General features: G+C 38.4%; 1 protein-coding gene across 1 annotated transcript in view; it reads right to left on the bottom strand.

Moving 5' to 3' along the window:
• The window catches only part of CELSR1 (cadherin EGF LAG seven-pass G-type receptor 1), a 94,631-nt gene extending 68,006 nt beyond the window's left edge, over window positions 1–26,625 (bottom strand). Inside the window, 1 exon segment of the mRNA XM_072399039.1 lies at window positions 23,080–26,625. Coding sequence (XP_072255140.1) covers window positions 23,080–26,479 — 3,400 coding nt within the window. The 5' untranslated portion in view covers window positions 26,480–26,625.
• Between the last annotated feature and the right edge of the window lie 477 nt (window positions 26,626–27,102).

Genomic DNA, 27,102 nt, shown 5'->3' with positions numbered 1-27,102 from the left:
CAGAGCACAATCTGCCCTCAAAGCTTCAGCTATGGCACCTCTTGTAATAAATTACACAGGTATTTTGGCAGAAACAGCTTCGTAAAGAATGCAAAGTGCTGCCAATAAGGCATTTTCTTTACTTTTATGTAAATCATGCCCCATTGTTATCACAAAAAACATGATAAGGAGCTGGGGTAAACAAGGCAACCTGGCCATGCATGTTATTAAAACGCATTTAATTAAATAGCCAATGGGGGATGGAAACTCCATTACAACAATATGTTCCAACCCTAAAACAAAAAGGAAAAAAATTTTGCATGATAAAACTTGGAACACTGCACGCTTTCATCAGCACATTTTATGAGTTGCCTCTTTTCATGGGATTTTAGCAATTATGGTGAGCAAAGTGCAATACTGGATGTTGTCTGATGTTATTGACTGGATGTTGTGGGATACTAAATTCAGCACATTAAACTGGCAATCACAAAATAAATATTTTCAACCTTCTGGCTGAAGCAAAATATAACGATCACTTTACTAGAGAATGATTTAATGGAGTGTAATAATTTACAATCACTTTGTGGTGCTGAAATGTCAATGTGCATTCCGATGTCATCACTTACAATGCAGAGGACATTGGTCCAGCCCTGTTCTTGAGGACATTATTAGGAGAGGCGTTACCAAGACCAGTTGGGAGACCTTTGGGAGAATCGGTCATCACAACTGGAAATGATAGGAAGAAGTAATGCAAGGCTGTTGATAAGGCAAGTATTTACTATGTATGAGAGAAATTCCTGGTTCCTATCATTGGCAATTGTATTTTATACACACACGCATCTTTGCATGAAACCATCATTTAGTACAGAGGAGACTTCAGATTGAATTTTGTAGATCTGAATTTAATGAACAGGTAGAATATGAAGCGGCTGCCTCTTACAGGTAATATTATCCGTACATCTACACAGGTAGCAGTGAGGACAGTGAAGGTCTGAAGCCCCCACACCTGCTGTATGAATGACTTTGCAGTAGTTCCCAGTGTTCCACTTCCTGATCCACTATGCTGGCTGAATAAATATTGTCACCTTCCTTTGTCTACACAGTCAGCAGCAGATAATCTTTTATCAACAATGATATGAAAACATTATAAACACATGAAATTTAATACGGCTTCTCCTCCAGGTGACTGACTTTTTATTATACAGATTACAGTGCAGCTTGAAAAAGTTTCATAACAACAAAGAGTTAGGTACACAATTCTGAGAATTTGATGGATTTTTTAAAGACCTGCCACAAACACCCCATATCAAATCTACACACATTGTTTCATAAATTTGAATGACTAAGGGCCAGTCTCGACAGGCTTTTGTTCACTTGGAATGGGTTTTGCGTTAATATACAAGTATATAGAAATCCAAACTTGGTCAAATGCAAGTCAGGAGGAGGTAAACTGCAGGTCAAATGTATTTGTCAATACACACATGCACCTGTCAACATTCTTGTTTAAACTACAAATCAAATGTTTGCAAAACTGATCCACAACTAATCCCATGTAACATTAGACATCTCACTGAAACTCACAATTTTTTATTTGAAGATATAATATTTTAATTGTGAACATTTTTTGTGATATGGATTCTACACTCAAAATATCACAAAGAATAGTAACACAAGATAGGTAGGTACAAGACATTCAGCTTATTTTGCAAAATTTGTGCAAACAAGAACAGTAGTCATCAATGTACCTCTGTTACAGTGTGACAGACAGCACAACCCATGTGTTGTGGTACACACAAAATGTTATCATTCTTTCATCTGCTATTTTGAAGAAATTCATATTAAAGTACCGCACATTAATGCAGTTGAAGTACCACAGCATATCAGAAACGTCCGAGCATCCCTGGATGTGACCAGGTTAACGGACTTATCACCTTGAATGGGTTCCAATTGTGAAGAATTGTTTGTAATTTTGCAAGGGCTACTTTACAACAATGCTTGTGGCTGCATAATAATGTGTTTCTTAAACCAATATAATATATATATAATGTTGAATAGCTACGAAATGTATGAATATAAGGCCACTTGTAAATTCCACACAAGTATTAACATTTAGAATTGACCAAGCACAAAAAGTTTGCAAATGCACAATTAACAGTAACGTAGCATGATGCTACAATAATAAAAATTATATATCTGATAATCTGCAAACTGCAATAAATTGCAAAAAATATTACAAATACAAAAGTATGCAGTGTTGTCCACATCTTGATTATAAATGATATGCCAACAAGCACTGATAACAATCTACTACAAAAACAGGATGCACTTGCAAATCTGGACTACTTATAGATTCATGATATTGGGAATTGAAAAACAAAGTATACAAATAAATATTAGACATCTGAATTTCTGAAACTTTGCACACCACCCCTATTACGTGGATTCCATTTTGAACCACACAATCTACCACAACTTGTTTGATTAAGGAATGGGTAAAAACCACAACTGTTTGTCACAGCTCTGACTTTTCTAGCAATCATTAGCAATTCATAAATCTGCAATGTGTCACCCTACCCTGGATAGCTGGGTCATTCATTGAACAATTTGTAAAGTAACACAGGTTGTTTTACATTTGGAACTTCAGAAATACTAGTAGGAATTTGCTGAAGTCTCTGACCTATTTCTAAATCGGCAGTGAGTGAAAATCCAGACATCAGCATATAAACATTGGACAAGCATACTCCTTGTACCTTCTCCATCTAATGTATACCCATGTCCCTAGTATTATAAGGCACTGTCTTTAAATATAAAATATTTTTTGAAATGCCAAAATATGCCCTAGATCTTATTTTCAGGGGGATGTCTTTTTTTTCCATGAAGAAGACTACAGTACACATTTATTGTTGAAAATCACTCATGATCACTCATGTGCCATTCATTGTCCGCTTCTGATCACTCTGTGCCATTCATTGCCCCCTTCTGATCATTCTGTGCCATTCATTGTCCCCTTCTGATCACTCATGTGCCATTCATTGTCCCCTTCTGATCACTCATGTGCCATTCATTGTCCCCTTCTGATCACTCATGTGCCATTCATTGTCCCCTTCTGATCACTCATGTGCCATTCATTGTCCCCTTCTGATCACTCATGTGCCATTCATTATCCCCTTCTGTTCACTGACTCACTTTTTTTGGGTTCTACGGCCGGGTAAAAGACTCTGTTAGGGCAGGGATCAGCAGCTTGCTTGTCCTTCCTGGTGCGGAGGCACGGGCGCGTGCCTTTGTAGTCACTTTCTGTTTCGCTCTGCACTGCAGCCAGCACCGACGGAGTCACACAGAGGCACACAGTTACCCACTGTACCACCTGAATGGGAGATTCGGGGAGGCGCAGGTATCGGTGGGTGGCTTATTTTAACGTTTTGGGCATAAATCGGGGGGGGGTGGCTTATTTGATGGGGATGGCTTATCATCGGGGAAACACGGTAGTGCTGGATTATTTCTCCATCAGGAATTGGATTATGTGAAATCCCAGCTGTGGAAACTGCAATGATGTTACACTGATAATAAGTGGGGAATGCTCTACATGCAGCCCTGTAAAGTAAACTCAGCAGGAGGCCAGGGTTGTGTACATTAACACAAAGAAATGTTCAAATGTCTGAACCAGTCAGGCTGGTTAATCAATACTATTGGCAAGAGCTAAGAGCACGAGAAACAAATCTACAATGATTCATAGTTCCCTGCAGGCAGCAACACTGCTAGTGAATCCCTTCCTTTCCATTTAAAACACTCCTCATTCACTGCTGCAAAGTAACCAATGATAATTTCATTTTAGGTTATGTGCATGTGTGGAGCAAACCCCTATTTCAATGATGGGACACCAGTGGCAATCACTCTACTCAGTCAGGATGCTCAGTGTTACTGACTGGCTCCTAATGTTGGGTCTTGCACTCAGTTTGAGAGCTTATGGCAGGGACTTACATCGGATACATTACATAGATATTTAATGATTGTTTGATGTAATACTTAATTGAATGTATTGCCTTAAAACCACATTGTGTTGATCTCTGTAGTTTTCGTGCGGTCCTATAAAGGTTTTCATTACTCCATATCATAAAAAGTGAACTGTCTAGTGCAAATTCAGCAGAATATGTCATCTCCTTATTACATGGCCTGGGGACATACATAGTAGACATAATGAAACATTGTGGTTGTTGTATCTATAAAGTCAACATTATTCCGATTATGAAGGCAGCAGGAAACCATGTACAGGCACATCCAGCTTTTACATATTGCTACACCATGAAAGTTTAGTTTTATTAAAGTGAAGAGGAGAGGGAGGCCTTGAAATAATTATCTACAGAAATACTTTCATAATAATCACAATTCTAATTACATGATGTCATCATTTTTATACAATACTCTTCACACTTCCCCTGACTCCGGGATTTGCCAGGTCAGTAGGTTGATTTTTTTGGCAAAAGAGGAATATGTTTAAATTGTAGTAGGACAGAGATGTGGCTTTGAAAATTAATCAGGCAACAGCTATATGTTTCCTAGGAAATAACATGACCTGAAGCAAAAGTGATCTGTTTTTAGGGGCCCTGTGTCCGTCCATGCAGAAAGACAACCATCTTGTCAGCCATAACAAAATGAAATGAAAAGAGTAACAGTTGACTATATTTTTTTCTTTAGTTTTTAGTTAACATAAGTCACTAAAATCTAGTTGTGTTCCACTGAGAAATGCAGATTTGTAAGCTAATTTTGATGCGATTTTATTGAGTTCTAGGTGGAAATGGTTTTGGAAGGGACAGTGAATGTAGTACACACATACACAGTATACACAATGTACATGACACATTTATACTATTTCCTACCACCCTTCCAGAATTGGGAAGAATCTAAGGACATGTTTGCATGTTGCATGTACGGTTTCATTGTAACAGAGGTAGAAAGAAAGGTCTCAGACTCCCAAGAAGCACTTAAACAATTTGAAGAACTTGTAACGTAACACATACATAAAAATGCATAAGAATAGCTCAGCCAGCATTAACACCAATGTAATCAAGACTCTGAGCAATGAAAATATCATACTTTCCATGGCTTTACTATGCCCGGTAATATGATCCAGCTGAAAGGTCACCCTGTCGGCCAATTTAATTACTCTATTATTAAAAACAATTAGGTATTCCCAATTAATTTTTGAGCTACTTGCCTTTTACAATAGGTTATGAGGTATGTAGAGTTAAGAAATAAAGAAAGGCAATTATCCATTATAGTTTAATTGTGGTGAAGAAAGTACGTAAGGTCTAATACTAGAACTCCTGGTGAGAAAGTTGAAGCAGTTGGGACACAACTGGTGTCCTTTTGCAAAGTGCTATTTATAGTGAGATTAGCACCTCTTTTATAAAAAAAGATCCTGTTCAGGCTACTTTTATGGCCAACTTTAATCTTAGTAGTGGTTTAACAATTGCACATGACACACCATGCATACCAATTAAATAGTAGGAGGAGACACAGGACAAAAGATAAAAAAGGTCTGCTACAGGATAATGATGAAGTGCAACCTGGTCAAGCTCACCACTAAGAATTGTATATGAAAGGCTGCTGAATGAATGTGGATTTAGTAAGGTATTGATGTTGTGAGTTAACAATAAATCATTTAAAAAGGTTTTATAAAAAACTTAGTGTTAATTTGAGATTCCCCTTTCTCATGAGTAAATGTGTATTTCACTAACTTACAGCCACTGCAGACTTTCTTTTACGGTTTTGCAGTAACTGAATGATTAAATCTGTCTAGTTGCCATAAATTACTGTTCTGTGATAGTCTTAATTGCTGTTTACACTGCCTTAATAACATATAAGAATGACAAAGTTGCAGTTTCTGTGCGCACAAAATTACATAAATTTGTCCATAGATATGGGAGGGTGGTTGATTATACCAGCATTTTATGAGTTCTGCAGGACAGTCATAATTCCTAAGCTCTGCTCAGATACAAACAAACACAGGAGGAGAGGACCCTGCCCAAAAGACAAAGAACGTGCCCAAGGAACTATTACCAGTGACCGAGTGGTTGGCATGAGGGCCACCCACAGGCTTCTCTCCTGTCCTTGCTAAAAACTGCCAGAATGGACGGCTGCCCTGTCCTGTCGCCGGATATGGGTACCCCACAGATATTCTTGATTAGATTAACAGTAATTAAATAAAATTTAAATGCAATAATACAATTTTAGAACATATTTGTTGAAATTCAAAAACTTGTTGAGCTTAATTTAGAGAGGTAAAAGGCTTTGAAAGTACTCAAATTATTATTCCTAATGGGTTATCATTTTATTCATACCACTACTGAAAAATAGTGTGATCCATAGCAAATATGGCATATCTTTATATCATAAATCTAAATCAGTCCACCCACATCTGATTTGTCCATTTTTGTAAGATGCTGGAGAGTTAACCCAAACAACTATTTCTATCTGTGTGGTCTCTCGGTTCTAACATCTGCTGTAGTCATTATGACTATAGTGACTATTCTCCATGCCAGTTGGATTTGCTTTATATTATGTAGAATGCACACAAAGAAAGCTGAAGCCTGGAAGTATCACAAATGATAAATCATAACAGGGAGATTTCAAAATCTGAAAAGAAATATGAACCATAGGAGTCCTACCTACAACCAAAGTCACATCTGAGAATTTGAAGAAAAAAAAAAGCCAACTTAGAAAAAAATTTCTGGCTATTTTATTAGAGTAAACTAATAATCACTTGATATATTAACCTATATGTTATGTGCTATTCCTCCCACCCCAGAATAAAGCTTGGGCCTCCATTTCTCCTAGGGTCCTTCATGTTAAGTGTAATTAAAACAGCCATTCAAGCAAAAACATGGCTCCTGAGTACCATTGATTTACTGGTGACAGAAATCTGCATTAACACAATGCCACGGGCCCGTCAATTTAAAGGGTCCATAGCTCAGAAAGGGGCAACAATGGTAAATCTTGCAGTCTGCTTTCACTGTGAAATGCTTTTGTGAAGATTTCAGTCACCATAGTGATCCTATTATGCTGCCAACACATCCCTAACCCAGACAACCATTGTCTTTTCAAAGGGCATGTTTTAAAATTCTGGCAAAACTCAACTTAAAGGCATTAGTGACCAAAGCATAATAGATGGGGTTACAGGTTTGGCAAACTGCACCCTACACGCTGGAAGAAGCCATGTTGGCAGCTATTTCACCGGGCTTTGTGCTGTGCATCACACAATATTTTCTTGTAAAGAACCACAACAGCCCTGTAGGTTTGTCACAAGATACACAGAAGGCTTGGGAGGCTTATAGCCGTTTTTTTTTTGTAAGATCATACTACAGACACAACCAAATAAACTACAGATACACTACCCAAAAAATTCCCCATTACAATATATAGGCAAACAAAAGGGGAGCAAGATTTTCAAAGTCTCAGTCATAAATATTTCATCCCACCCCCAACAATCTATCATATGAATGTACAGGGAAAAAGTATTAATAGACTCTTAGAAAAGGGGGGGATGGGATTGTTGGATTTTACATCCAATGTTATCATTGTCGTAATCATGGTACAGTCTAGCATGCTTGATTTACAAGACATGTTAAAGGATCCAGAAAATAAAGTGTTAGAGCAGAATTTCAGTGCTTGTTGCCACTGGAAAACCTGCTTGGGACATTTGTTAACTTAGCAGCAACACAACATTTGAATGTAAACCATAACAGATATGTCTTTGTTCTGGACTTTAAAGCATCATTTCTGACAGAAGTTTACTTTTCAATCTACATATTTTTCAGCAGAACATGCTCTAACTCATATCCATGAAACTTTTACCCGGAGCCAACTTATATGAGATGCAGCACACCCTTTAAAGCTTCTTTTTCCCGGGTTATGATTTATTATAGGTTATCAACTGACATGAAAGGCAACTGAAAATTGAACCATAGATATATTACTTGCAAAAGAAACAATAAATTAATATGACATTTTTCTGGCACTCACATTTGTCAGATCCTAATTCTACTGATAACACTTCATTACAGACTTTTGCAAGACCAAAGACAGCCTTCAAAATAACTGACGTATAAGTCTACTGGCACCTACACACAAAAATCAGCATGCACATCCTAGTTTACACTGTACCCTGCATTTCCTATTGGTACACCTAGGTTGGCCAAACAATTGTAACTGCAAGTTAAACTTGAGATGACTGCATAACTATACTAGCAAGATGGCATTGATGGCAGTGAGATTGAGGACTGATGCCACCCAAAATACCTTCAAAATGCCTAAATCAACAGAAAAGTATTAACAGCTACAACATACACACTACAGCTGGGACCCATTCTTGCACAGTACATGTAATGATAGAAATTGCTTTTTAATATATGCCATGTTGTAAGAAAGTGTCCAAATTAGTAATTATATGAAAAGTAGTAAGTTCAATGTGAAATGTACACTTAATGAGTACACATCAATGAATGTACCATTATTAAAAATAAAAGAAAGGGCACCATTAACAGCATTGCAAATCAATTTATGTGCAGAAGGTGCACTTCAGATCATAGCGCTCCACCATGCTAAACACCAACTTGCCATACCTAATAAATACCTTGCCATCCCAATAAATTTAAAAAACTCACAAACTTTAATGTAAATAAATATCCATGAATTGAATTCAGGAACAATTTGTGTTCTTGAAAATACATCTACTTTAAAAAAGGTTTTGTATCTGTTCAGGGCTAAAAAGATTTATTTTTTTAACAAATAAAAATGTATTGTCAAATAATAAGAAAAAAAAATCCCATTCTGCCATTGCACTTTTAAAGTGATACTTTACTGCAAAACAAAAATAAAATGTACATTTACAAATGAGGGATTAAGGTCTAACAATGACAACCATCTGCCATACTGAAGTCATTACAATAAGAAGTAAATGTTTTATGTCTAATGATAATAAATGTAAAGTTCAGTTTCACAAACATCTGCTGTTATAATAACGCTATTGTGTTTTCGGTTTGACGTCAATTATTTCAAATTAAAGATTGGACGTAAGCTCTTGTAAATTGTGTCCAAAGGAAAAACACATTCCTGTTGCATGAAAGAATACCCAAAGAATAGTCTTGTAAGCACAGTCCTTTGTATTATTTGACTATGTGGGAGAGATTTGTGTGATACTGGTGCTTGGATTACATTATGACCATACAATATGCACTAGCATGTACGGCCTTTTGCCAGTTCGATTACTTTGGTGTAATCGGTCATTACCGGGTGCGTCCTATTGAATCAGTGGGATCCCATGTTCAATTAAAGAGGAAAGCATATGCAAAGGATTTCTGGACAAGGTTTAAAAGTTATGGTGTGCTTTTCATATATTTATATATTCGTTCAGGTTCTGAACATGATTAATAATTTGTTACAAATAATAAGACTATTTTAGCTGTGTACATTAGGTATATACAATAATTATAACCTTTCATTTGACAACACAAAAGGTTGTAGAACGTGAACATATGGCAATATGTGGTTTTATATAGTGTGAAATGTTCTTATTTTAGTTAATACAGAGAACGTAATACAGCATGGCAGTTACATGACAATGCGCTTATCTCCAGTAAACAATTACCAAGCAGCTGTTTGTTTCATGGATCTTCATAACTTTTATGAGTTTCCTGGCATATGTGACAAAGGACTAATTACTCATTAATGGACAGCACTTTACAAAATGCTTCTATCAGTACAAGCACTTAACAGCAGTCATAATGTAAAAACCTTCATTGAAGGTAGAGATGACCACAAGCGCAGGCTATGTCTGATGTGGTCAGAGAACCGGAAAGTGGGTCATGTGGAATTATACTAATTAATCTATTGAGTTTTTGTAGACACAACAAAGAGAAATGCTTTGATTTAAAAGATCAACCCTCATCTTTCCTAATATTTTATTTATGGGAAGAAAAAAAAAACTTGCTTTCGATGTACTTCACAATTCCCCTAAATTATGTAATTTAAATAAGTATAGATTTTATTTAAATCTACAGAAGGGGCCGGTGTCATGTGTTAACTTTTTAAATCTGGACTGAGGTCATATACACTAGAAGCTCTTTAATAAATAATACTATGAACCCGACTCTGCTGAAAAAATATGCAGCAATAAAAGTCACAAAGATAAATTAAGCAACATGTTAGTCTTCAAAAATAGGAAGTCAGTTTCAGGAGTGCTTAAGCAATGAACAAAGCTTTTCCCCCATGACAATGTATAGAATAAATATTTTTATGGATTTGCTTTACACAACCAGGCCATGAAAAAAAAAATATCTAAAATGTTTGGGTGAAGAATGTAAAACTATTCACAATTGCATGTAAATTCTGCCTCCAGTTCCATTAGTGTTTATCCATAACAGTTGGCAGGAATGGGCATTGGTTTAGGCAGTGTCACAGTACATTATTGTGCTTGTACGAAAGAACAATGCCACTGGTCAACAATTGCTGGCCAGTGGGAAGAATGTCACCCTTACAGATAGCCAAACAAGGTCTCAGTTAAACTGACCAGAGATGAACAAACGGCTCAAGGAACCCCTAGCAATCCGTGGAGGAACCTTTGGGTTCCCACTGAACCCTGCTTGAGAAGCACTGATCTAGTATGTCAGGTTACATTCTACCTAACAGCACATGGTCAATTAGTATCGTCACACAAGGAGCCCATAATCTTGTGAAAGTTGTGCCACCGGCAACAAGCTTACATTGGATATTCCCCAACATATGTCGGATGAACAGAGCAGCAGGGAGTGGAAGGAAAGTAAGTACTACAAAGAAAGGGGTAATAAAAATGTGCTGCTTTGCATGGCAAGAGCATAGATTTACTTAAAGACACTATGAGTATAACAGATTATATTTGTTCCAGAAGCAAGCCACATGTCTTTATGTAGTAATTTATCTGGAATTTCCATTAACACAAGTTATGTGGGTGAGGTATTTTCTCATGCTAGAGCTAACAGGTATGTTTAGACAGGGAACAGCAGTATGAAGTCAAAGGAAAGCGTTATCTCACTAAACAAACCTAGTTTAAACATTACTTATTAATACACTGAAAACCAAACTTCTTTCATTTGAGCATCTGAAACTAAATCCTCTTCCTTCACACCAATTTAGCTTATCAAGACATACTAAACTAAGAGTGATTTGTAAAATGTATCCTTGAAGTTTAATCATAATTATGGAGTTGGTTTCTAAAAAAAAAAAAAGTTTATGGTCAATGAAAAGATCATCAAAAAGTTGAATACAAAAAATTAGCAAAGCTTGAGTAAACACTCAAACATTCATATTCTAGTGCAAATAAAGACAATTTTTAATCTACAGAGGAGCTGGGCAGCATGGGTTGCAACTTCTTAGTGATTGGCATGGTGGTTTTTCTATGTAAACCCTTAATTCCTAAAGACTAAGTTACTTTTACAGGTTGAAAAACTTTGGTATAGTATAGAGTTTGTTATTAATGTTAATCAGCACTACAAATTCTCATTGACAAGACCTACAACTCAACCTTTTTGAGTTGCCATGATAACATGGTAAACATTAAGGGGGAGGCTTGTTGGATTGGGAAACAGGACTGAAATTAACTTTACTAAATACACCGAAGTCTTCATGCAGTAACTGAATTTAAATGAAAAAAGCAGAAGTCTACTTTTAGAATTCTTTTTCTTCCCCATGCTTTCTTTAACAAACAGGTAAATGATAAACAATGCATTTCTTTAGAGGTCATCAGTCAGTACCTGCAAGATCAGAGTATAAACATTACCCAAATAAGCTAGACACTAGGCTTTCTTAAGGTTTCGCCAGAACTATTCTACAGTAACATTTCTTACATTACATTCCAGTCACAGTCACAACAGAGCATTCACAATTAGCATTAGACTTTTGCAGTATACTATAGGACCTGCAGTATTATTGCCATACAATAGAGTATCACAACATTATAAGCTTACACAAAATAGGTAGTTGCCTTTGTTTATTTGTCAGCTTTGTTTAACTGTGATCTTTAGAAATGTTTGTATGAACGTTAAAGGAGTGGCTTGTGCTCACATTGAAGGCGAGGTAATAATGCATTCAAGTCACAGTTTAATGTTTCATGACAAAGAAAGCCACTTGAGAAATGAAGAAAACGTCTATGCAGTGCCAGGTCCTCTCTAACACAAAAGCAAACAAATTGCTTGTATGATTATCAGTACTTTCCATCAGGTAGACCAAGAGCCACCTCCATGACCTGAAACATGCCTCATGCTAGTAATCATCAACTTCAAATTAAAGAAGAACTGTGGCCTGCATGAAAGCTTTTCCACGGCTTCTAATGCTAAGCACACATTTATAGGTGTATGCCAATTCCAGCAAATCGAATGTTCCCTGATTGAAAGCCGTTTGAGGGATTGTTATTCATTCTACCACCTTGCACTACTCAATATTGAGCAGAATTAAACAAAAAGCTGACCAAAGTTCATCACAATGCAAACAGACATCGCTAGCTTTTGTGGCATTTGTGCCTTCTAGTCCATATGATAACCGTTTCCCGATCTCTTGCACTGTCATCACTGGGATAGGAAGTAAAGGAACCTGTCCTCAATGGGGTCATAGAAAAAAAAAACAATTTAGGCTTAAGCATATAAATATAATCTATTAAAAATTGTTGTGCAAGTGGGTGAACCCCAGAGGCCTTTTAACATGCAGAATAGTCAATTAATTAAAATATTGGTTGTCTGTGTCTGCCTTGCTGGGACAGTGGTAGGACTACTGTATCTGTGCCAACCCTTACCTTTACCAACTATGACATACTAAGGAAGAATGACTTCTAATTATATACATATGGCCATTAGAGTAAAAAAAAAAAAAAATGGCACACGCAGTAAATTATTTTTACATAAAGTTATTTTTCTCATGTAATGCAACTCTAGCACAAAGACTGCTTTAGCACTTGTTTTTGGATGAATTTTATTTATTACACACACAGATATTATAAACGATTTTTGTGTATACGTGTATGTAGCACCAGACCCGTAATGTGCATAAGAAGTTTACATTCAGTTAAACATGTTACCATTCCTTTTGCACATTTTTATCAGCTTTTTTGATCTAACAAAACCAAGCGTTTGCTTTCATGTTCTCCTTCATGGTAAATGGTCAAAAATTGAAATTGTTGGGTGACGGTTAATAATTCACTACTTGCTTTCCCAAAGCAAATTAGCCTGTCAAATTACCTTGAAGATTTAATGAGCAGGCCATGTCCTAGAAGTCACTTTAAAGGACCAACAAAAGCTTTTCTGCTTGTTTTGAGGAACATTTTAGTTTGAATATTCATTAACAATGATACACACTATGATCTTTACAGAAGGAACACATGACATGATGTGTCTAGATGCAAGAAATTCCAGACATTTGGAATCCTGACATCATACTGTTTGAACTATGAGGAAAATTTGCTACCTTGGCATTTTTAGAATTCTTTAGGAAACAGCTATATTCATCTACCCAAAAAGTCACTAGACCTCACTAAAAGAAAAGCTAATACACAGAAGATGACTATCATTTCACAAACATTATCTGGGTGATAATCAATAGTGAAAGTAAAGACCAAAATAACTAAAATATATATTGAGGTGCTTCTATTCCTCATTATGAACATGTATCATTTGAATGACTGTAAAAATCCTTAGTTAAAAAATAGAACTTTTCAACCTTCCATTAGTAATCATTCTTTCTATGAAGAGAACTGTCCTTGATAGCAACAATTAAAGAATGCAAAACATCCATCTTTATCACAGAAAAGTAAAATAAATGCAGATGGGAGTTATATAAACTACAATTACCAAGGCAATAAATACTGGGTATCATTTAGGCCTTGCCTTGAGAGACTCATAACAAGGTCACATATTCAACATTCTAAAAGTCAAAGGAATGCCAAGTAGGTAACTTAATTTAAATTTAGTATGGCAGCAAATAGAGATGTTCAAATAGGTGTTTGAAAACGTTATGTCTGCATTTTGCTCGATTTGTAGATGATAGTGATAACGGGAGCGGAAAAAATATAGGAGAAAAAAAAAAAAGTTTATTGTTTGTTCATTCAGAAGCCATATTCACACTGGCTTTGTGCGCCATATAACTTTTTTTCATTATCCCTCTGCTGACATTTAGTTGTTCCAGGTGATACACCTTTAACAGTTTCATACATTTTTTTTTCTTCATGTGCATTTGTGCCTCCCTAACAAATCAGGATGTGAAGCCACCACAGTTTGTGTGTAAAATATACAGCACACACAGGCATTCAGCCAGTACATACAGACAAATTTAAAGACATGGAGTGGACATTCTCCAAGTCACTGGCCTTGAAAATGTACCTGTAAGACAGTGCTCTCTGTAGGATTAGGTAACAAACTTGGCACAATTATTAGAAACAAGTGCCAAGAGGGAAACAAATGTGAATAAACTCAGCTCCCTATCATTACTGTACCATTTGATTCTGGAGGTATAGAAAAAGCCAGACTAGCACAAGAGAAGTAAGTTATTGTTCAGGCTAAGCCTTATGCAGCTGCAATCAAAGGAAATAAATTCCTCTTTAGCAGGAAAGTGTTTATTAACACAAGATAACATATATACCATTACACATCACAATTTGTAACTATGTAGGATCCATAGCAATCCACAATATCACAACAGTAGTTTTTTTAGTTATGTCATCTGTTTTGTGGGACAATAGTTCAGATCAAACCTAGTAGTTGCATAGCTTACGACATGCCCTGTAGCCCTGTCTGGGGGAAAACCTCTCTCCTTCTTCTTAGGATGCGGAGTGACTCCATATTGTTCTTGTATCATTCATACTCTGAACTTTGCCTCAATGTGGCTGCACACAACTGAGTGGAAACGTCCAAAAATTATGTTATGAGTTACCAATATGTCAAGCTGATCCTGACAGATAGTATTGGGAAATTTCTGGGATTTTGGGGGATTTTTGGTTTCTTGGAAATTGTAGGATTATCTACTGTAATTATTAATGTCTGCAATAAAATTGTTTATGGATTATTGATGTTACTGCTGCTTACTGTTAGACAGTAAACACTTGTTTACTGTCATACCAGACATTACTGGCAATGTAAGTTCTTATTAGAAATAAAAAAAAATTATATTAAATATTATAAAGATCAGCGGAATCATGTTTAGAAAAGATAACCACAAAATTGGAACATATGTCATTGATTTATAATGTTTTGGCTGGATGCTTATAGCAAACACATGGGAACAGGAAAACTCAACTTTATTAAATAGCCGCATAGTTAGCAACTTATTTAATGGCACTCTGATACCCCCCTATCATGCACATTAGGTATTTTACTGGAATATCAAAAAGGAATCTTTTAAGCAAGCTCCCCAAAATTCATTTGCACAAATGTGTCCAATAGTAGAGCGGGCTTCTGGGTAAATACCATTCTTAAATGGAAGGCTTGTAGTACACAATTCTCCACCCACTTGGTGTTCTAAAGGAAATTTGTACTGAAGAAGTTTACGTTCATCTGTCATTGCTAATCTGCACCCACTTATTTCCATGATGATCTTCTATTTTCAGCACTTTAACTGTTCCTAAGACTAGTTAGTATTCAGATCAAAGGGTTCACTGCGACTTTCCTGATACACATGCTTGATCCTGGTTTATTGACCAGAATATATATATCACACATGTAAAACCCCCCAGAGGTCTTTTGTTGTACCCTCTGGGTATTTTTTGTGTTTGATGCAGTCACAAATGTAGTTTTTGATATAATTATCTTTGACAAAACCAAATTATTTTCATTAAACATCTTACTGCTACAGTTTTTCCCAAGGTTGGCTAATTAGAACAATCATACAATCAGAAAGATCAACAGACCCCAATGTAGCATACAAAAAGCCCTTCCTGCTTCAAAATGTTTAACTGGCCTTCTGAGAAAAGCTGGTTTATCCTGATGGTTCAGCCTGGCACAAAGGAAACAAGGTCACTAAGCACATGTTTGTATGAAAAACATAACAGAAATTCAGCAATTTCACATGTGTGTTAGCTGCTACAACTTTCCAAACTGTAATAAGATTGATGATGGAAGCAGTCATAATTCATTGTTCTTTGATGTGACATTTTGTCTGGTCATGCATAAACAGAAGTACAAGGTAATGATTTCATTCTATAAAGGTTTCCTTAAAGCAATATAAATAGAGTTTTTTAATCAAGGCAAAAGTGTCTACTATTACAGTACACTGTACAATCCAACTTCATTTAAAAACAGTTTGTACATGTACATCAACTGGTTCTTATGTCAGCGAATGATCTTTATCAAGAGGTCATGTCCTGCAGGTTAATCATAGCTTTAGGTTCTCGGCTTGAAAAGTATGTTTGGCATCTACTACAACTCAGGTAGTCCTCATTATAAGAACACAGTTAGGTAACGTCCATAACATTTTTGCACTAACAGGTACATTTTTCAGGACAGGTTTGCCTGGGTTTCACTTACACTTCCACCCTGGTCCAAGCAGTATTGAAGTGGGGGTTAGAACGCATAAAAGCATGTTTTACAGGTTTTACTCAACTGTTGTTCTACGTGCACTAATAGGACTACAATCACCTTACTTTTATTATAGGCAACCACCAACACAGACACTCCTCATAACTATACAAACAGAAGTGTGCACGGTTATTTGTTGCCACAATCAGTGGAACTCTAAGTGTAAAATATGGGAGTCCAAAATACTTACCTAACCTTAACTGACATATATATCCTTAATATTTTATTGTTTTAGTACATACATTCAAAGATATCTTTGTGAATTATTCCAAACACCTGGTAAGTTCAAGAAATCTCTAATCAGCCACTACATGAGGAAGTTTTTTTCTTTAGATTGATATATAGAAAAGTAGATATTTGCAAAGCATGCATCAAGTTTCAGTGTGTTTTTCCCAGCTGGGAAATGATTTCTTCATTCCTAATCTATAATAGACACTTGTAAAAGCTGCAACAGGTGAGAGTTGCATGTGTTCGCTCAAAGGCATTAAAGAAAAGCTTTGGGGCAACCAATGTCTGGTTTAGCTCCTGATCAATAACAAGCACTTTGGACCATTTATACAATTAGTACATAGATTAACGGCTGAATGGTAAGAAACATCAGAAGGAAGGGGTAATTCCTAAATACTGGATGTAATTAATTATGGTCCTTTCAATCAGCCTGATTTATCAAAGTGAAATAACCAAGATCCTATATTCATACAAATTATTTAAACATCAGCAGAAACTGTATGTAACTGGGGTCTCTTAAGCTCTTGCCATATTGTGTAAGTATGTGTTCTGACGTATACAAAATGAGCCTAGGTAAGTAAATTGGAACAAAACACCGCACAATTACCTTTAGGGGCACAAAGGATTAAAGGCACAGCTATCCACTATTAAACTTGTGTAAATCTCCAAAATAAAAAAAATGGCTTACTTTCTCCAAATTATCGAAAGATACCAGTATTCAAAGATACAATTAAAGCAAAACCCATGTAAATTTGTTCTGGCCTGGAAATAAAGCCTGCAAGGTCATTAGGTGGTCAGAAACTGTATACATAAGTACCAGTAAAAGACTGGAAAAGTTAATCATGGACTATGTGCTTCTTACCATGATGGCTTTGCCTTGAGGGGTCTGCCTTGCTGGCCGGTAGTAACTTGCTAGGTTTAAGGTCATAGGTGAAATAGGCTAATGGCTGAAGGGATTACTACATCAAAATATGTCACCCAAACCCAGGGTGCACAGGTAGGAGGGTGCTTTGCCTTTTTGCATTCCACAGATTACTGACCCTGTCCTTATCCTAAAAACTGAACTTAGAATATTCTTTTGCCACACGCGTTAAAGTATAATCTAAAAGATCAATTCCAGACAACTGAAATCAATCTGAGCTGCATACAGCTAAGCTTCCCACCTGTTAGAAATTTCACCCGATTTCCCTTAACATTGACATTTTTGCATTTCCAATTCTCTTTTACAGTTCTGAACACGAAGGCTCTCCATATTTTGTTAGGAACTTGTAAATCAAACATGAGATATTTACATGCAGGGTTGTATAAACTGATTCATGAGTAATGATTGACACAATTTTTTACTTAACACAGATTTCACATCCAAGTAAATCACAGTTCTGCACCTCCCAGATTCATTGTTATCTATAAATGGGGAACATATGAAGAATAAAGAAAACAAAGAAAACAAACAGTAAGACAAAACATAATTTGTTGCACATATTGTGTTGAACAGTTGCATTATTCATGAAATGAAATAATTGTGTTCTAGCATGAAACAGCTGACGTTCACCTCCCTGTGTTTGACATATTCAGTAGCACTGTGACTAAAGACACTCTGAGTAGCTTAGTAAGTCACAATGAGGAGCCAATGTGCTTTATTTTTACAGTAACTAAAGACAAGAAAAAAAGCCAGCACATTGACTCAATGGCCGCCAGCTGCACCATGGAGCCTTCACAGGTGTCCAACACTCCGGGTTATCTCATGTGACAGCGACAAACTCCACGCTGCATTTAGCACTAAAAGGACAAATCCCAATGTAACTAAACTATCTGCTGAAAAACGTGCAAACTCAACTATTCTACAAAAACTGAACTATACAAGAATAAATGTCAAAATATCATACATTATTTTTGACATTCCTAACTGTAAAAACCATGTCTGGCAAAAACTACAAAAAAAAGCTCAAATCAGAGGAAGGCCACCATCAGTCATTAACAAGTCTATTCCTCCTTTCATGCTTTAAACGAGTCTAGCTGGCAGGAGAGTTGGTCCTTTTTTAAAACCAGTAAAAAAAAAATAATTAAATGTTATTAGTTGCTGGCAGAAGTACATAGAACTTCACAGGTACTCTGACACCCAGGTATAGTTAGAGTTTGGACATGCTGCACCTGTATTTCTGCTGTATGCTCTGAAGTCATTGCTATAACAAATCTGAGATTCAAAGCTGCTCAGGTATATTATTACAAGAAAGAAGTGGGAGAGCATTGAACCATTTCACTGGCTTTTTTAAAAACCATGATATAAATCGACCCCCCCCCCCCCAATCAACGTTTCGAAATATATTTGCTACAAAACTGGTGTCATTAGCATGGAATCCACAGATGTGAGATCAGTATAGCTGGAGGCATAGGAATGTGTATGACTTTTTAATACAGCTCACAATTACTACATTTTAGAGAATAGGCATTGTCCTATTTCTAGTGAGTTTTCCTGGGTCAAGTTGTCCATGTAACATTGGACATGCAGATTAATACTAAACTTTTAGTTAACATGCCATAACATGTTACTATTTTTATATGGTACTAATTTTACTCCCGTATAACTACTAACATGGACTGGCACAGAGGGGAGTGGAAGGAGAGCTAACAGTCATAAACTTGGATAGACCCCTGACCATGAGCATTCATTATAAGAAGCCAAAAACCAACATTATCATTTATATTATATAATATTATGCAGGAATTGCTTCTCATTGACTTTCTTCTTTCCAAACAACAATGTCTGTTTATAATGATAACAGGGAAACTACCAGTATACATAAAAAGTTACTTATGTTTCAAAGAAGCAGAGTTATTTAAAAGGAAGGACATATACTACATACAGAACTCCATATATTCAATACATACAAATGTTGACAGGCAGCAGCTAGATTTAGGGTATACACTTTGGAATCCCTCTCCATAAACAGCCATGTGCTGCCAAAAACTCTCTTTCCCATGAAAAATATGCTCAATTGTGTGAAGAGGAAGAAAAAAAAAATCAATTTGCCAGTATTGCATTTCGTGATTAACTTCGTTTTGACTGATACGTTTGTAAAGTGATACAGAATTTCCTTATCCAATTATACAAAAGACTAGTTCTGAATGATCTGTCCTAACATGTCAATCCTGGCTTTCTCAGAGCTCCTGGGCTTCTCAGAAATCTTACAGTAGCTGTGTTTAGTCTGCGTTTGTCCACTGTCTGAAGATAAGAAGCTAATGTTTATGGGGAGAATGGGAGAGGTATGCTGTAGTCATTTCAGAATCATTACAAGCCTTCATTAGAGACTTGTTTTTAGTTTGTAATACACAATTCCACCGCATGGTTTAAGCTTAATGCAAAAACACATCAGTCTATATCTGCTCATTACAACCGACAAACTTTGCTGTATTGAACTTTGTGGATTTGTAATATTAGGGCTAAAAGAGGCCAAGTTTCCCACAGGAGTACAAACCAGTCCACATATTCTCAGGTCTATAGGCGATATGAAAATACCAGATCCTAGACTTGTTTGGATTAGTCATACAATGTCCTATGTATTAAACATGGCTAGCACACAGCATCTGTGCTATACACATAATCCATACTCTTAAAACAATATGTCAAAGCCTATTTAGTATTTTATTGATTGAGTTTAGCAAATTTATTGAATTTATTTTAGCAACCATTCTGGTTCCAGGCACCATGTTCCCATGCAGGTTAAATAATGGTAATGGCAGTTATCATGGAGAAACTTTTGTATCAAAATAGACAATTTTGCCAAACATTGTTGCAAAAACAATGCTGAAACTTTATGGATATTAATCCTTATTCTTAAAATGGAAAACAAAGCCAAAAAAAAGGTTCTGCTTTTCAGCTACAAGCATGTACTGAACCAATCGTGAAAATCATAATACATTGTTTCAATAAAAATGTTTTAGCCAAGTTTCAAACATATGGCCAAGATATATACATGTTGAGGAGCAGGGGATCAAGTGTGGCCAGTATAAAAGTATGGTATCATTTATAAATAAAATATGTAACAAAAATGATTTTGTCAAAAATGACACTTTGCAATAACAACTATTTTTGTTTATCCCAGGTTTAAACAGTGGACAAAAGTTTCCATGACATTAATGGAAAAGTTTGACCTAATTGATGCTCAATGCACAACCAGCATTAGTCTTCTTCCAGCTTCCTCCTGGCTCATCACTGTTTATGCAGGCTAACAACCAGCGCTCACCCATCCATACAAAAACAATGGTGTCAAAACAACTAGTCTCAATAGGGGACATTTAAAAAGTGAAAAACTGGTGCTATTTTACTTGGTTTCCTATAGGTTTAATGGCATTCATTTAAAAAGAAATGCTGTGTAAATGATCTTTAAAGGATTACAAATATGTTTTGCTTCACGGTACATCTACAAAATGAACTTTGGAAACTTGTTTCAAAATAAAAATATTTCCAGCACACTTCATGAACACTTGAACACACTTACAAAATGCATGCCCTGTCTAAATTGACAAGCTTCTTAATGGTGAGTAGAAGATTAACTAGCTCTGAATATTTTCTATGCATTAAGCAACTTTTGTGCAATCACCTAACCCCCAGTCCCCAATGTCTAGGTGAATCATCAGGCACATTAATAAGATTTAACTTTTACTTTCTGTACAATAGATACAATGGAAAGTAAAAGAAACTTCACCAAAATGAGACCGCTTAGTCATCACAAACAAGGTGACACTACTGGAACACTTCCAATTTTTAAGCACCATCCTGATGTACCCCTCCACTTTGGTGTTCAGGAAAACACTAGGTAGGTGTCGACCTCAGTGATGAGGGAAGTGAATAATGAATAGGAGGAAAGCCACTTGTATTATAAGGTAAACCATGGGCAGTGTTCTTTGTCAGTTCTCCTCCACAGAAGTCAATATTTATAATTTTGGACAAGCTGAATAGTGAGCTAGGAAGATATTCAGCATGGTTTAACATGAGAAAAAAAAATGACAGTGAAATCATTTAATACAAAACCTGAAGGTATACATTTCATGTATGTCACATTAGTTACCATAATATTATGCACACCCAGACTGACACATGGAGGCCAGCCGATTGAGCATGTCATATTACTGTGCAAAGTGATATTACTTTCAGGTACAAGAGAATACAGGGAGCCCTCATCAGTGTCCAGTCAGTACAAAAATATGACTAATAAAGACTAAGAACTTGCAGCAAATACATTTTAGTGCCCCATTAGATGGACGAATACCATTGTGATAATTTACTCCAGTACCTAAGTAATGCTTGCAATGAATAAGAGACAAAGTCAGGAATTTATATCTGGAGGGTTTCATAACTTTCCAGAATTAGTGGTACCTCTAAAGAAACTAAACTTTATATGTCAGAGTGCTGATTTCTCATGTAAAGCCAAATATTACCGATGCAGGTGATGTATGGGGAGGTGTAATCCAGAGGTACTCAGGCAGTGTCTGGCTGTCATTTCATACATATTTGTATACAATATGACCTCCTATGTTATCATGGAGTGTATTTTAAACAAAATAACCATGTCAAGGCTATTAATACCAATGACTGATCTTTAAATAGGTTTCATAAAACTATATAGGTTATACACATAGCTATATAAGTTGCATTATTAGTGTGAGGTCAGAAAAACAACAAAATTTTAAGCACATAAAAAGATTACACACACATAAGCAATGCTACTACTGGTTTTAAAAGGATTAAAGGATTTGCAATTGAACAGAAAAAGGTAAACCTCCAAAAACCTCTGATAGCACCAAGAAAAGTGACAATGTTTGCTCAACCATAAAACCAAGGAAAAGCAGATAAGTCTTCCTGGCCTAATATACTGCAGAAAATACACACCAATATTTTAAACACTGTAATAGCATTGAGGTAATTAAAAGCCAAGTAATTTTAGATAAGCATTCCACAGATATAGAGCTTCTTTCTGGTCACAGACACATACTGGAGACAGCTCTATAGATAACATCAGACTCTGAAAAAGCTTGGAGCTTCAGGGGACTCTGCGGTGTCACTCCAGCCTTTCAGAGAGCATCCAGAACCCTCTTCAGTCTAGGATTAGTTGTAGGCACACCTGCTTTATCTGCTAAACTGTTATAAACACTACATTATCAGCAACATTCTAATTATATTGTTACATTGTGGTTACATTGATCCTGTACCTCCATAAACAAGGTGTACACAATAATCATGTTTGCCTATAGCAATAAAAAAAATAAAAAAAAGAGAAGAAATTACCTGAAACCGAGACCCTCATAAGAGCTTCTAGAGGTCGGTTGTTGTCCAAGTCTCAGCTTAACTTGAGTTCTCCTGTAGAAGGATTGAGTATGAGAAGGTTCAGCTCATTCCCCTGTACAAAGCTGTAGTGTAATGTATCGGAGACATCAGGATCATAGGCAGGAATTTTCCCAATGACCCCTGATGGAAAACTGTTGGATTTGTTGGTCACATAGTTGTTAAAAATAATTTCAAAATCCTGCAGGACTGGGTCATTGTCGTTCTTGTCCAACAATTTTACATGGACTGTGGCCCTACTGACCAAGGGGGCAGAGGTGGCCTGGACCACGATGACATATTCTGTTTTTACTTCATAATCCAAATCAACTAATGCGGTTAGGTCACCATTAAAGAGGTCCAGCTGAAAAACCTCAGGGTTGTTCCCTTCCACAATTTGGTACATTATCTGGGCATTAGTTCCCTCATCGGGATCAGTAGCGGTTATCCGGGCTACAACTGACCCTACAGGGCTATTCTCCTCCACAAAAATATCCAGCTCGTCTTTTTCAAATACTGGGGGATTGTCATTGATGTCTAGGACAGTCACTTGTATGTCGACAGGAGCTTTCAGCGGTGGGTTTCCCCTGTCCACTGCAAAGGCTTTCAGGTTGTACACAGGTACATTTTCTCTATCCAGTCGTCTATTAGTCCTGATGATACCAGAAGTAGGCTCTATGTAAAAGTCTCCATCTCCATCATCCCCTCCCTGGAATGAATATGTGACCCTACCATTCATCCCAGAATCCCTGTCTGTAGCTGATATTTGAAGGACACTAGTGGACACTGGTACATCCTCAAAGACAACTCCCTGATAGCGGTCCCTTTGGAACTGGGGCATATTGTCATTAGCATCCAGAATCAGAATCTCAACATAGGTGGTGTCAGATTTCTGTGGAATCCCATTATCTTTAGCAGTGACAGCCAGTGTGTAGGCTGCTTGGTCTTCATAGTCTAACTCTATCAATGTTGTAATAGTCCCTGTGTCAGGGTCTATCCTGAACTGAGGGATATTATCTTCCATGATATAGGTTATTCTGGCATTTTCTCCTGTGTCTTCATCAGTAGCACTAATGGTAACGATAGAGGTGCCTACAGGCTTGTCTTCACTCACACTCACCGTGTAATGAGAGCTCTGAAACACTGGCCTGTGGGTATTGGCATCAGTGACATTGATGAAGACCAGGACAGTGTCAGAACGAGTGCCATCGGAAGCTGTGACAGTAAGGACATACTGCCTCTCTTGTTTGTAATCCAGAGGAAGAGCCAGAGTGATCAGTCCTCCCCCACTTTGACTACTGATTGCAAATCGGTTTCTAGTATTGCCACTGGTGATCTGGTATGTCACCACACTGTTCACATCCCTGTCCACCGCTGTCATTGTGAGAACACTACTCCCTACTGCCGCATCCTCATTTAGCCTCAGCTGGTAGACCTTCTCTGTAAAAGTGGGGTTATTGTCATTGACATCAAGCAATGTGATGGTCACACTGGCTGAAGAAGTCATCACTGGATCTCCATTATCTCTGGCCTCAACCCCAAAGGTATAAAACTCCACAGTTTCTCGATCCAATTCTGAAGACACGGTTATCCAGCCGGTATTGTTGTTGATCACAAAAGGAAAATTTGGTGGAATGTCCGTTAGGCTGTACTGTATGCGGGCATTTTCACCAGAGTCAGCATCATTGGCTTGGATGTGAACTACAGAATATCCAATTGGAACGTTCTCCAACACGGTGGCCTGGAATGGAGTGCTGACAAAGATGGGAGCGTTGTCATTGACATCTACAACCTGTACAGACACCATGCCGGTTGTGTTAATGAGTGGGGGGCGTCCTCCATCTTGGGCTTTGATCCTTAGGGAGTATTCCCTGACTGTCTCATAGTCCAGGGGGTAAATGACATCAATGTCACCGGTGAATGAATGGATATAAAATTGCCCTTTGATGTTACCACTGACAATACTGTAATGGACAATGGCATTGTTCCCCTTGTCCTTGTCAGTTGCCTTGACCTGTAGGATTTTGGTGTTGGGATTAACATTTTCGGGCACCTGCACCACATAGCGTTTTTCAGTAAATTGGGGGTAGTTATCATTTTCGTCTTCTACATAGATGTACACCATGGCCGTGGCACTTTTCGGAGCCGGGTCCTTACCCTGGTCATTGGCCTCTACAATGAGCTGATAGTCAGTAACTGTCTCCCGATCTACCTGCCCCCTGGTCCTCACCACCCCAGACCTGGGGTCTATCTCAAACACTGAGTTCACCCCATCAGCATTGACCAACCTGTAAAGCATGTTGGCATTAGATGGGGCGTCTCCATCGGTGGCTCGGATTGTCATGACTTCATAGCCCACTTCTATGTTCTCCCGGATGTTCTCTCTGTACTCGGACTGCTCAAACACCGGTATGTGGTCATTGGTGTCACTTACTGTCACAGTCAGGTAGGTAATGGCCGATCTTCTAGGAGATCCAAAGTCTGTGGCTGTCACCTTGAACACATGGGTGTCCTTGGTCTCCCGGTCCAGGGCCTGGGTGGTGGTGACGGTGCCGGTCTCTGGATCAATCTGGAAGTAGTCATTGGACCGGCTGTCAAACAAAGCCTCCATGAAGTACTCCACCCTGCCCCCATCTCCCGGGTCCTGGTCGGTGGCTCTCAGGGAAGTCACCCGGGTCCCAGCCGGCTCATTCTCGGGCACAGAAGCCTGATAGTTGTGGAGCTGGAATTGGGGGTTGTTGTTGATGCTCCTCCGGAGTCTCTTGGGGCCCCGGGGCCCCCTCCAGTCCTTCTGTCCTCCATCCTCCACCCTGACCCGCACAAGGAGCTCCCTGGAGGAGCCGGCACCGGCCAGGCACAGCAGATACAGCGGGGTGTCCCGGTCTAAGCATCGGGCTACAGGAGATCCCCGCACCCGGCAGCCCGGTACCCCCAGCACGGATCCCAACAGCTCCCGGGTCCGGTTATAAATCCCGGGGAAGCAGCGGGGAACCCCGGGGTGATCGCTATACAGCAGCTCCACATCGGGCAGCACCAGCCAGGTGCCAGCTGCACTCTTCCTGCGGTACTTGAAGTAGCAGTCCTGTCCGTGCACCTCCAGCCTGATGGACACACACACCCCCAATGTACCGGAGATCAGATGGACGAACACCGGGGCATGGGACAGCCGATCACAGCCACTAGCGATCCTCAGCTCCCCGCTCTCACCGAGCACCACATCCCCACTCACCGGAGGGGGACCCCGCCAGCCATAGGTCCAGTCCTCCCCTAGCGATATGTTCAGTCCTACAGGGGTCCCAGAAGGGAGCCCCCCGGCCGGCTGCAGCACCCCCACAACACTCAGCCACCAGCACAGCGCCCACATCTCCGGCTCAGCAACACGTCCGGGCAGCGTCCATCAATTCCTCACTGCTGGCAGGGGGGCGGCATGCCGGCCATACACCGCAACCCTGCGACCACTGCAACTTTCTAAAAAAGTGATTTCAAAATGGCTCCAACCCCCTCACCCCGTGCCGCTCCTCTGTTCACCGCCTCCTCCCCCCAGACCTGATTAACATAAACCTGCTCTATAGAGACACCCTGCTGGGAGCTTCCCACAGCGACCCATTCACCTCCACCGGGGCGGGGCCGGGCGAAAGTCACACGGACCGGGGACTCCCTGCACCACCGGGGGCTAGCTGCACCTGGGATGCTGCATGGGCACCGCTCACCTACCGTACACTAATGACTGGACACTGTGCCATTCACCTACCAGACACCACACCATTCACCCTGCATGGCCTGCACACTGCTCACACTTTATCTCCTACCTGTAACAAGACAATGTGTCAGGTGCACCTGTACCTCACCTTACACCTTGTGTGCCACCACATGCTCTCTGTGATGTTGCAATCCCTTTTTTACCGAGTTTAATAAACATTTACCTTTCTAAATGAACACCTTCTAGTCCTATAGTAAGGGATGGTTTTATACACAATAGGGCTGCAG

This window comes from Pyxicephalus adspersus, chromosome 2 (genome assembly GCF_032062135.1).
Source record: "Pyxicephalus adspersus chromosome 2, UCB_Pads_2.0, whole genome shotgun sequence".
Classification (NCBI taxonomy): domain Eukaryota; kingdom Metazoa; phylum Chordata; class Amphibia; order Anura; family Pyxicephalidae; genus Pyxicephalus; species Pyxicephalus adspersus.
Note: the sequence above shows the minus strand (reverse complement) of the source record. Positions and strands in the feature narration are given on the sequence as shown.